Source organism: Syngnathus typhle, linkage group LG8 (genome assembly GCF_033458585.1).
Source record: "Syngnathus typhle isolate RoL2023-S1 ecotype Sweden linkage group LG8, RoL_Styp_1.0, whole genome shotgun sequence".
NCBI lineage: Eukaryota > Metazoa > Chordata > Actinopteri > Syngnathiformes > Syngnathidae > Syngnathus > Syngnathus typhle.
In genome coordinates, this window is record NC_083745.1 from 8,992,529 (window position 1) to 9,005,847 (window position 13,319).

The 13,319-nt window shown below is 39.6% G+C and overlaps 1 protein-coding gene across 4 annotated transcripts in view; it reads right to left on the bottom strand.

Annotated features, from left to right (window-relative positions):
• macrod2 (mono-ADP ribosylhydrolase 2) overlaps positions 1-13,319 on the bottom strand; it is a 273,703-nt gene that overhangs the window by 10,017 nt on the left and 250,367 nt on the right. For 3 of the 4 annotated variants that reach the window (XM_061285242.1, XM_061285243.1, XM_061285241.1), the window contains 5 exons: positions 11,950-12,006; positions 7,407-7,448; positions 6,959-7,003; positions 6,096-6,233; positions 5,727-5,795 (listed from right to left, as the gene is read on the bottom strand). In XM_061285242.1, coding sequence (XP_061141226.1) covers positions 5,727-5,795; positions 6,096-6,233; positions 6,959-7,003; positions 7,407-7,448; positions 11,950-12,006 — 351 coding nt within the window. The remainder of the gene's footprint in view (positions 1-5,726; positions 5,796-6,095; positions 6,234-6,958; positions 7,004-7,406; positions 7,449-11,949; positions 12,007-13,319) is intronic. The other variant, XM_061285244.1, reaches the window with a different exon arrangement.

Below are 13,319 nucleotides of genomic sequence, written 5' to 3' on the forward strand. Positions count from 1 at the left end.
TGACACACTTAAAGAGTCTCGTCACAACAAATGCGCTAACATGGGAGACCCGAGCTGGTAACACACTTCTAGCTGCATTTCTCGTCCCGCCCGTACGGATATCCATAAGTAAGACTGTCACACCTACAGTTTTATTTCTGCATTCTTAGTCACAGCCCATTACACTATTGTGAATCACATCATTTCTCATATGCTTTGGTTTCCATGCGGAGACATGAAGAGTGCGAGTGTTTAAAAATGTTACGCCATTTTTAATCCAAGGAATGACAAATTTATCATGTTGACTGTGATCCTTTATTCCCAAAGACAATGGTTGTCAGTCATCATCTCACTTGGGATTTACTTCTTTTCCTATCTGAAGCAGCGGCTCCATCAACTCTTTCCTGCAGCCTCCAGGAGACAGGCAGCCCATACAGACATCACTCAGATGCTGTCTCGGGCTCGTGTTGGCTTTTAGGGTGGATGTGTGTGCGTGTGTCGACGTGCATGCTGGAGAATGACAAAGACGGGATCCAGACGTTTCAAGCACACATCTGCTGCATCTCACGCTGGCTGATAAATTCTCACTCTGCTCAGAGTTGATTCATTTGGCATTTTTTTTGTGAAGCAAACAGATGAATAGAGATAAGAGGGCTGATTAGAAGAGAAGCTTCAAAAGAGGAATATAAAAAGGCTGGAGCCAACGTGACCCCTCTCTTTTTTTTCGGCAGCTTACTAGGCTCGAGAGCTGACCAAACATCCCTTACAATTTGCACTCTGCGTGTCTATTTTCTCTCTCTCGACATAAATAACCAGAGCTAGGCATGGCTTCAACAGTGTGATAGGATTTCTAGATTTTTAAAAGCATAAAATAGACACAGATTCAAACCCAGCTTGGGAAAATTAGCATAACAAGAGAACACAACACGCGTCGGAGAAAGTTTAGAATGAGGAGGCGAGCCAAATGGAATTCAAGCTGCATAAACTTGCAAGAAAGATAAGAACTATGGCTTGTTTCCATGCTCAAGATGCCCCAGCAGGGCTTCTCTTCCAGGATTTTACAGTTTTGAATAACTCAACCACTAAAGGGGGATTTTATTGTATGTTAGTCAAAGAGTTTGTTAAAGAGTATGACTTCGAAAGCCATAGTTCAAATTAGCAGTTGTATTCCTCCATGATACTTCTAATTAAGTGGAGAAATACATGGTTGTTTATTTTTCTGAGAAAAAGGGCTATGACAAAGAAAACGAGAAGTTACATTTTTTAGCATCTGCATTTTTGCTTTCATTTTATTATGCTTTAAAGGGACTCGAGGACAATTTCAATCGTTTCTTTTTTGGGGGGAGGGGGGCAGTTACATCCTGTAAAAGTGCATTCATAAATCAATGTCATTGAAACACCCACTTGTGCTCTTTTCTATTTTGAACAAATCAAATCCAAACACAATATGGACTCTATACAAAACAGGAAGACCACATAAAAGCAGCCAGACACACTCAATGGGCTGCCATACTTGAGTGTACCTTAACAACAATAACAAGCCTGCTGGATTTCCAGAGAGCCTTTTGTGTCAGCTTGTTGCGGTAAATGTTACCAGAGAATGAGTCAAATATAAACAGAATTAATCACTAACACTTTTCACATAACAGTAGCCCGCTAAAGAATAAAAGTGAATCTTATAATGGTTAGTGGTTGATTTATGGTGCCTCCATTTTTTGATGCACTCTTTTATTGTGTGAGAGGATTTTACAAGGAAGAGAAATAACTACATCATGTTGAGTGCGTTTTGTGCTCACTGACATCATCACAACGAGATGTGGTAGGAGAGCTTCAGTGCTAAATGAATTTGTTGCAGTCCAATTCATTAGACAGATATGCGTCATGCAATCAAGACATCGCGGTAACCAACAGTGCGATTTGTTTACTATGTATAGATAATGAAGACTGCTGTGCTGCAAATGTTAACAACATAATAAGTGCACGGGAGTGAGAGAAAAACAAAACAAAACAAAACAAAACAAAACAAAGCAAAACTATCAAGGGATTCAGAAGCTGAGGGGGGTGATGACAGCGGGACCAAAGAGGCTGATGTAACCATTTGTGCCTTTTTGTTGTGTGCCTTTTGCCTGCTGGGTGTGCCTTTGTTTCCTTCCTCTTCCTTACTATCTCCTCTGACGGGCCCCTCATGTCTGACTTCACAGATTATTTCCTGCTCGTTTATTTCTTTTGCACCCAGTCACATCCTTGAAGGGGCCCTTCCTTTAGAATGACCCTAGCCAGCTTCAAAGTCCCAATCTCGGTAATGGTTTTTGTTTTAGACAGATGTTTGCACATATGAATGGACATTTTTATATTGAATGTGCGCCGTCACATTTCACTACGTTAGGTGAGTATCCAAAATTCATCAAGTAAAAGTTGAAGCTACATTATCACAAGATCGGCAAGTCACTCACGAGAGCAAATGCGAACCACAGCAACTTTGACTTTTTCAGCATTAGAAACCTTTAACTAAAATGACTACACATCGGCCTGGCAAAAAGAAAGTGATACAAATGTATAAAAACCCACCAAATGGAGTGGAGTCACTGACTCATAGCAAAGGCAATCAACGTTGCTTTTGCGCATCATAACCATTATGCTACTTGTTGCTTTCTGCACTTTGCAGATTGTTGGTACCAACATACTCCACTATTCTAGCACCACTTAAAAAGAAAAACAAGAAATTAAGAAAAAAAAACCAACAACTATTCTGGACTAAATAAATTGCACGGCAAAGTGAAAGTATTTCATTAACAAAAGCAGGAGGGTAAAATATTCCTACTTTTAGTATTCAGACTTCACAGCTATGGTGCCTGTGTGGTGCATATTTGTTAGAAGGATTAACCAAATAAAACAAAACAAAGCAAAACAAGTTAACTGTTCAGCATTGCATTAGGGAACACTATCAGGCAGAGGAGCAAAATCTCAGCTTGTAAACAACAAAACGTATTTAGGACTTTTCAATGATTATCATTCAAACGCGGATTGCTAAAAATTTGATTCAGGAGACTGATGATGCCGCTTGTATACACACGAGGATTGAATCTGCGTTGCCATTAAATCTTACCTTGGAAACAAAGACAATCGCTATTGACTTCGAGCTGAGAATCACAATGCATGAAGGAAAAACAATTTCTGTTCTCAACTCACATTTATTTATTCCTTGCTCAAGGCAAAGAGCGTCTTACTTTAATTTATGGGTGCTCCATGAGCTTATTGAAGCAGGTGCCCACTCACAATTCAGCAGAACAAGGCTGAAGAGATAGGCAATAAGAATGCAGCCTCCAATTCCCTTTTAAAGTATGTTATGAATATTCATAAATAAAGGATGATTGGATTCTGATTCAATTTGGTGGGCCTTTCTAACCACAAATATCGAGCTAAGAATCTCATTACCTGCATTTGGAAGGTGATATTGAATATGTACATATAATTCAAATAATGGAGATGCAACTTCAATTTAAAATATAAAATCTCTCCTCTGCCCACCACCTTACATCTCTTCTCCACATCAATATTCTATCACGCTAAAAAATCCTCCACATGACACACAGTGCCCTGTTTGGTACTTTATATTGCTTACATAAAATTAGGGTTTTCCTGCTCAGTACTATATATATTTTTATTATTTTCTAAATAATTACTGTGAAGTAAAAGACTTAAAGTGTAAAAGTCAAATGTTAAATGCTAATAAAATAAACTCAAGAGACATCAGTAGGAAACCTGTGTCGTACATCTGCATCTGAAATAGGCAAACAAGCAGATTAGAGACGATAACAGGTTCAGAGTGGCAAGGGTGAAAATGAACAGGAAGCTTTTTTCACCCCTTTGGTATTAAGTGTAGGCGAGCTGGGACTGAACTTCTCAGCTGTGATACACACTTCCACATGTGCAATCGTATGGTGTGTGAGAACAGCATGGTGTTGTGGATGTGTAAATGCAAAAGGAGGTATTTGAAATGTCTATAACACTCCTTGCAAAGTGTGATCAATGCCTCATACACGCTAATAGAGGCATATTGCTATGACATGTTTAAATAAGGATCGCATACACCCTTTAACGCTTACACAGCTTTAGTGCCTGCTAAAGTTGCAGTTTATTCAATGACACTAAAACAACTCCAACTTACTCAGTGACAACCTTTAATAACACTGGGAGACATGCACAAAATATTAGGGTGCCACAGTTGGGCAAAAGCTTTTCAAATAAGATGACGTGGATAAAGTGAAGGGATTTAGGACCCATTTTACAGAAGGGTGAATTTTACTAAGCCATTAACGTACTGCCAGAAGGGTGAAATGCGACCTAGCACGATCATGCGACATCATGATCATTATCCGAGATGTCATGAGAGGCTTCAGTATAGGCTTCTTGTATATTTTCGTTTTTCTTTTATACAACCACAGGAGTAGTAAGAGGACATAAAATCCTGGAATGAAATGTGATACAAAGTTGCAGCTTTCCATCAGCAAGCCTTCTGCCTTGTGTTACATAAGCTTGGTGACAGATAAGAAGACTGTTTAAGTCCCTGTAAAGTGAAATCATTGTTTTTGAATATATTACACAATGAACCCTCATCTATTTGAGCTGTCTGTTACGGTAAATGGGCTGCCGCTTGTCTCGTGCATTCACCATTTTCTAGCCCAGCTTGGATTCAAGTCCCATTCAGCGACTTTGTGAATGTGAAAGGTTACCCTTCATCGACACTACGTTTGACTGGCAGCCAGTTGAGGGTATAGACGGCATTTTTGCTCAAAGTCAGCTGGGCTGAGCTCCAATTCTTGATCAGGATAAGCAGTCCAGGAAATGGATGGCCATTAACAAATCACAAGCCAACCAGCATGCTGGAACGGATGTAAAACCTGGGAAGTTCTCCCGCTGCTTGATTCATTGCGCCTCATTCTTCACATCATTATGAACCATTTTATTACTCCAACTAATGACTAAGATCTACACTCTATAGCCACGAGCGGGGAGCCTGAATGCAGAATTAATTTAATCAAATGCATTTGCTATGGAACTATTTGCTCAACAGATATGCTTGGCTAAGCCCAGCTATGCATGAGACTCAAGATCAGTGACACTTTGCACTTACGATATCCCGGAGACCCTGCTCCTTTGCACAAAATGTAATCTGCCTGCAATCATGAATGACACCACTGTTTACTGCTCTCCCACAGCCATCCCATAGTAACCCTTGACAGTGACTGACCGTGGCAGGCCCCGGTGCGACACAATCAACCTGGTGGAGTGTAGCTTTCCACTGATGGAAAGGCTTGTAGTGTTTACGGGACGTATTCCGATGGCTTTTCAAAATGGATGGAGAAGGCTCTCAGACACATCTATTTGGAAGGTTCGCTCTCACCCTGAATTAATTGAACGTCACTCAGAGAGAAGGCGAAATAGTGAAAAAGAAAATGGCAGAGCGACTGCTCTCGTTGTCTTAATGCAATATTGCTCACAGCATCCACACTCAATTTAGACTAAACTTAATCTGAAGATACCTGGACTAAATACAATTAGGCCGCTATCACACCGCAATACTTTAACACCAAATTGAAGAAGCTTTGACTGAAGTTGCGAGAATGTCTTCAAACGCTGACCAAGAATGCCACTGATAGAAGGAATGAACTGGACTTCAATGTAAATATCAAATACATTTGCAAGCGCATGGACAGCTAGCTAGGTTAGAAAGATATTTTTTTTACCTTTCATCTCCACAGTGGATTTGCCAGTTTCTTTTTCTCCTGTCTTTACAGCAGTTAGCTCATCATCTGCTGGAAAAAAAAATGCAAACAATGGTCCTTACAGGTCTTTCGTTACTACCTGAAATGTCTTTTGGGACAGGTTGTCATACCTGTTAGGCTGTAATAAGACATCTAAATTATTTTGTCTGGAGTCGCATTGCAAGTGAAAGCCCCCAGAAATCAAATAATGTAAATTGTGATTTTATCCCAGTTAGTCAAGCGTCCAACCACATGACAAAAACATGCATGTTAGGTTACAATACGACTTCAAATTGTTCATAGGTGTGAATGTGTGAACTGACTATATGGTAAGCACGCATTGTTCTGTACCTTTGTCTTCATCTTGATCCTTGTTTTCAATGACAGTGTCCTGATGTTCATTGTATTCACTTCCCATATCGTCACATTGGCCTTGACTGTTATTTTCATCCTCCTCTTGATTCAGCTCCTCAAGGCCCAAATCTTCATCTTGACCAGCAACAAAAAAAAAACATGAAAGGTTTTGAGGGTTTAATTTAGATCTGACTAAAGATTTCACATGAGTTGAGTCTTCAAACAATGATGTAGTGTGTTAAGTTTCCCATGTCTGTTTGGAAATATTTCACAAGAGCATTGTTTATTCATAAAGAGGCTTGTTTTTATTTATTTACTCCCCCCTCCCCTCAATGTAGCCATGAGCAGCATTATTCTGTTGCTGTTGTTTTATGTATTTTTCTTGTGGTTGATCCTACCTTTCTGTTTATGTCTCACGAGAAGGTTAATTACAGAACTAATGCCTTGGATAGCAAACCAGGAAAGCATTTACCACAACACACTTATCGAAAATCTACAAAATTCATGTTTGGAGACGCTCTATCTGCTCTATTTGTCAAAATTCTGTCAATGGAATAGGATTTACATAAAATAAGAAGAGATTCAAGGTGCTGCTCCCTGACAGCAAAGCAAATCTTGAATCTTAATGACAGAGGAAGGTAGAAAAGAAATATTTCCTTCTTTCTGTTCACCGTGGCCCTTTTATAACAAACAACAAGCAGACAAAATAAATTCACGCAAGTATGTTTTAGTAGCTGCTGGAACAGGTTTATTTGCGTGTGATTAACTTCACTACCAAAATGTCTGATCAGCTTGCACAATATAAACTCGAACATTAACATAAGCCCATAAAATAGACTTTGTTTGCAAGTTTACCATACCTAGGTTCTGACTCTCCATCACCACGTCTTCAATTCCTTTCGCATCTATAAACAAAGAGTTCAAAAAGTAGAAAATATTCATGCCGAGAGTCAAAATGACTCGCTTTTTGGTATCACCTAAAACAGCTTTTTCATATCATCGCTTCATGTCGCTTTGTCTTTGTACTGCAGTGTGAGCAATGGGAAAAACAAAGGCATGCATAAATTAAGTGACAAAAAGAAAGGGGAAAATAATGTCACTTCCAAAGCCATACATAATTGAGGGATTTCTTTCTTCCCAGCGTCTGTGATAAGAGAACTTTCTTTTTTGTTGCATTGTTGGCATGTGGGTTGGAAATACTGAAGTGGAGCGAATAGTACATTCAATTTTTGATGACAAATGACACCAAGGAACAATGGCAGAGCAAAGGGGCTGTGAGCATGTTAATGAGCCATAAAGTGACATTACCGTCATCAGCCTTGTCTTCATCACCTGCTTCCGCTTCTTTTCCTAGAAAGAGGAGAAAATATTCATCACTTGAATACCAGCACGGCAGGCACATATGAAAACAAAACATGCAAAAGATGGAAACATTTTGTCATGATAAATGATTCATATTGAATGTTGAACCTCGAAATAAATCATGAACTTCCAGTTTTAGCCTGTGCTGCTTTAGTCTGGAGGCTGTATACACAGGACCATTTTTAACTCATCGAAGCAACGAAACAAGTGTTTTTTAAAAATAGGTCTCAAAGTTAAAGTTTTGGGGAATCCCCCCCACAAAACAAAACATTGCATTATCATTCACTTCAAACATCAAGAAGGATGCAACACAAACAGAGACGTCCTTGTATATATGTATGCCGCACAACAAAAGGATCTTCTGAACGCTTCTCCAGCTCTCTTTCTATATTTACTGTGACCAGAGAAGACACATCACATGTATAGGTCCTGATTCAGACAGAATTCAAAGTTGTTTGTTTCACATTGTGCCCGACCGTCATTTGCAATTCATCTGTTAGGGGTCACATTTATTTTACCGACGGGGCGAAAAAGCCCCAAATCAAATGAATAAAAAAAACAACAACTTGATTCTGCAGTGAAGTTAAATTATTTACGTGTTTCTATTTATAATGCACATTTACACCAACACCATTCAAGTGTACTGTAAATGCATTATTATTTCATCCATCTGTCCATCTGCTATGTGGCTTTTCCTGTTCGGGGTCACAGGGAGTTAAAGTGGTACTGAATAATGCAGCTACATTATTGTCTTATACTATTCACGTGATAAGAATGAATGTACAGCACATCATTTTAAAAGCAGTTGGCTCTGTACGCTTCCCTAATTGATTATTAGACATTAAGAATTGTTCATCTAATGATTGAAAAAAAAACTTCATTCTTGGAACTAAAGTCATCTTTCAGTTGCAACATAAAATGCATGCAATTGGCATGTGCCTTTAACACATACACACACACACTGTATGTCAACTAATGACGTCAGTAAATGAAGCCATGACACCAATAAGAGAACATGTTACACACAATGGTTATTGTGCAGCTTCTATAATTGCTTCCCCCCCCCCAAAAGATACACAGACAAACCATTTTCCATATCTGCACAATTTTGCCGTGCACGCCGAACAATACAAACGTCAGCCTCTATTAAATGGAATAAAAGTCCAGTTCCAGCATCACTGCATGTCTATCTGGAGTGGCTGCCTCTGTCCATCATGCCGAATACCGGTGACACGCAGTCAATGACAATCCTTTCTATTAATCATGACTGACATTTGGAGATGAAGCCTCACCGAGAGGGCCAAATGGAATACCTAGAGGGAAAAGCAAGTTAAGATGAAGGCTGAGGTCACACTCTGCGTTGAAAATGTTTGAATGACTGTCATGATCATAAAATAGTGATCCCAAACAACATATCAGACGTGGAAAAGGGTTAAATGCAATTTCCCCCACATGATTTCATCATTTATATTGATCTTATTGAGAACAACTGTGCTCAATCTGCAATGAAGAATGCCCCGCGAACACGGGGTGCCAAAACATCATATGTAGGGCAGCTGTGATTTATAATGGCTCCAAGATTAGGACCATTAGAAGGAAGTGTCTCCACAATGACACCCCCCAACATCCAACTCACTCGTGCGTTACAAACAGCAGGTGGCAGCATTGTCACAAGCGTTCTTTCCAACACGAAGAGTACCTAATCCCCCTTTTCATGGTGACTGCAGGTCCAAGATACTTCACTACTGGTCAGCACCTACATACAAAGCAGCTCTCAACTCAAACCCGCACTAGAGCACTCAGCCTTAATGAGGATATATATTTTTCAGATATTGTAATGTTCCTATTGTTTTAAGAGTCGTGTTTTGTTAAAAAAAACATGCCTTTCAGACGTGTATGATTTATTCATGACAACAACAGGGTTAAGTATTACAAGGAAATAAATGATTCAAAAGTTGATATGCATCCTTCCCTCTGTGTCCTGCTTGACTTGAGTGGATATCTACAGATGGAGCTCATACTCGGCAATAAATGAAAATCGAACATATTCTTTCCACTGCCCTCTCATTCACCCCTCTTATAAAAGCCAACTGAAGCAAAGAAAAAAAAAAAAAGATGAGGCACGTGCAAGAAGGCCATTATGATGACCATAAGCTCACAATCAAATAATTCTTGCAGTGTTTGTCAGCGATGCCTGTGGAGTGGCTGAGCGTAGGCCCACTCAATGTTATTTATCTCCATGCACAGTCCGCAGTAACCACTATTTTTCTTTCCTCTTCTCGTTACCAGAAACCGTAGCAGCCCAGATAAACACATCCAGCAAGACATTGATTACTGGCTCAAGGTTCACGTTTTATTGTGCCCTGTGACACCTACTAATCTCACTAATACCACCCCGATGCCAAATAGTAAACACTACGGGGCTGCTTGCCAAATCAGGTGTCTCTATTTATAAAAAAAATCTAAATCTACGGTGAATGATCCTTCTGTTCTTGTGTTTTGGCTTACGTAGTCAAGAAACACAAATAAACTTGTCAATTGAAATGCATATTTCTCCCAATTTGACATATTTGGGGAAAAAGTATAATTTTTCTAGTGCACATACATGAAAAGAAACAAGACAAGGTCTAAATGTGAGGAAAAACTTAACACTTTGTAAATTGCACCTAAACTTGCGTTAACCTGAGCAAGGTTGAGGATCATCCAATGACGCATTTAGTATAAACTGCACAAACGTTCAAAGAGTCAGTTTTGACTCAACATCATTATGAACAGTTTAATGGCATTGTACCTGTTTCAAGGAAAAACTGAACATATGGCCAAAAGCACTTATGCTTTGTTTGCCGCTGCAAAGTAGTCAAGTGAGAAGGTGCTGGAAATACGTATTTCCAAGTAAACTTGAGAGAACAAGGTGGGCATCCGTATAAAAGACTATGCTCGGGTTTACTTGTGTTTTTTGCCGACCACACATTGTACCTTCTGCAGTACGTAATAATAGTGCTTCTTTTCATTATTATAATGTGTCATTTCTCTAACCAGTGTTTTTTCTTCTTCAAGAAAGCACACTTGGAAGCTACCGTAATGTTTTCCTTTCATCTATACAACAGCTAAAAGCTTCTCACGGCTGACCCGTGGTGTGAGGAGCATGAAGTTCCCCGAGGAGCGTGATGCATCACACAGACGCATATTGACAGACACATTCCAGCAGCACTGCAACAGAGTATAATTTATACGAACAAGTGCTCCACATATGAACGGCAGCCGATAAAGTGCATTGGGTTTTCAGCGGGAGGATTTGGTGTTGTATGAGACGCTCAAGCATCTTGAATTATGAATATCGCATAGCTGACATGTGCTATTTATTTATTTATTTATTTATTTTTCCTTCCGAAAGTGCATTTCCTACACTTTGTCCTATCTTGAGTATTTTCTATGATCAATCCCCCCCCTATACGCTCAATCCACACCTAACCTTTACATGGAAGCCACTACAAAATAATTTTATTCTCTTCCTGTGAGAGAGGTTGTCTCAAGGACTGAGTGTTCCCATGCTCGAAAGCTGTGCCGGGGCCTTTTGTGAATGGATTAGTTACTATTAAGTTGGAGGGCCTGATAAATTAGGATTTATAAAGATTATTACAAAATACTTGTGCCTCCTAATGCTACTGATTGAATTTGTGAATCATTTTGAATAGCTTTCGCAAGATTATATAGGAATGTATGCTGAACAGGGAGATTGAAATACAGGCAGACAGGAAGGTAGCAAAACTGCTACTTGTTTAAGAAACACCGAATTATTGACGCCCTTGAAGTGACTGCGCTATCTAGTCCAGCCTTCCGCAATCAGCACGATGAGCCAAACCCTCCGGGGAAAACAACCATGACTGCTATCTTTAAAAATTCCCTGCAACCTTTAGGCTTGAAGACAAATGGATGGTGTACCATTTTAATTGCCTACTAACACCCTCCAGTGTAAGAATCTAATTATCTTTGGTCCATCGTATCGGAGAAGCCTATAATTGTTTCAATATTACACATCCAAAGGGGCTGAAGCTGCAGAATGGCCAGATAATGGCTTCTTGAACAAGTTTGCCTCCCAGAAAACATTTGTTTGAAGAGGACCGATCTTCATGCTGCTGAATTCATTCGCCCAAAGAGGAATTTGAGAATACTGAGTGCTGACTGTGACTGGTGATTGGTCACCAATGAAGCAATTGCCAAATACAAAACCCTAACCCGCCAAACACATATTAATGTGCCAATGATGAGTCATCATTAACAGCACTCACATCCAAAATAAACTGGCTAAATTATCAGCCATAACTGCACAAAAAATGGTCCTAATACAGATGACTAATATTTCCACTTTTTGTGTAGTTAAATAAGAATGTTTAAATATTAAACAGCTCTTAATATGTTGTCAAAAAATGACCATTGTTGTTTGTAAATATTGCAGCTGGAAACAATAGTATGGATGCTTCACACGAACCTCTGTTATTGTCACTGTCATCCTCGGCTGTTGATTTTGTAGACGGTGATATGTTATCTGCAAGAAAATAACGATTTAGTGACACAAAGGTAACAGATTGTCAAATCATCCGACTGCTCGATAAACAGACAATGCATTATGGACTCAGACTTATTATTCCAACTTGGTTATTCTGAATAGGCTGACCCCAGGACAACAGTGCAAGAGGAGAGTGAAATGCTTTTACATGCTGTTGTTTTACAACTCCCTGACAAAAGCTGACTCCAATGGGGCAATGCAAGGCTTTGAGAGCGACCCCAGAGTACAATTGGGGGGGAAAAAAAATCTGCCAGAGAACGTGAGCCATTCGGCAGTCATTCGAACCTTTGAATAGGTTCCATATAGCAGTGAGTCAAACTCTGGCTGATGGCGCAAAATGAAAAGGCAGCACTTCAAAAAAGGCCCGTGTGGACCAGGACAGTGCTGGCAATATGACATACATGAGAAGTTTTATTGAAATAGCCTCATGCTGGAAGGTGAACATCTGGTTCAAAACTAACGGTAAATAACAGATCAGTGTTATCAATAAGTGTTAACTGTTAAAAAAGACAGTTAAATCAAAGCGCAGTTTAAATTAAAACACATCAAACACAAATCATAATATATGATACATGAAAGAGAGTTGAGCTATACTTTGAATGCATTTTTGTTATTCTACGGCATGGGACATCAGATGTCAAAAAGAGAAACTAAATTCCTCTAACAGACCGTATTTGTATTCATCTGCCGGGTGACTCTGGTTCAGATTGCAGTTCAGAGTTTGAAAAGAGAAAATAAACAAGCACACAAAAACAGCAAGCTTACCAACAAACAGAACAAAATCTAGCTCACTCACGCACGCGCACAGAAAATTCCCAAGGTGACAAAAACACTCCGCTGAACTTCTCACTTGTTTATGTAAATTGTCAATGGTGCTTTGTCTTTATTCAGAACGACGGCACATGGACAAATGTCAATAGTTAAAACTTGATAAGCAGTATCTGGGTGCTACAGGCCACTTGCCAAGATGGAGCAGTGATAAAAGACAGACGCGTTGGTGGTTGTGTTTGTTCCTCAGCCTAGCACACGCTGCTGGGAGATGTTGCTTTGGCGCTCACTTTAGGTGGTCTGAAGGCATGGTGCCAGTGAGCCGGATGAAGAGACTGACGCTGGGAATTAGCAGCGGACATAAGCTCTTGTAAAGCAGTGTACCCTTAGCTGGCATTAAGTATTTTTAACAGCAGCAACATCGTGAATCAACTTGTCAGCGGATGAATAAACATTCAATTTCTTCTACTGAATACATAAAAAAAAAACGTGCAAATCACTGTCACGAGGCGAAGCTCTGCCAC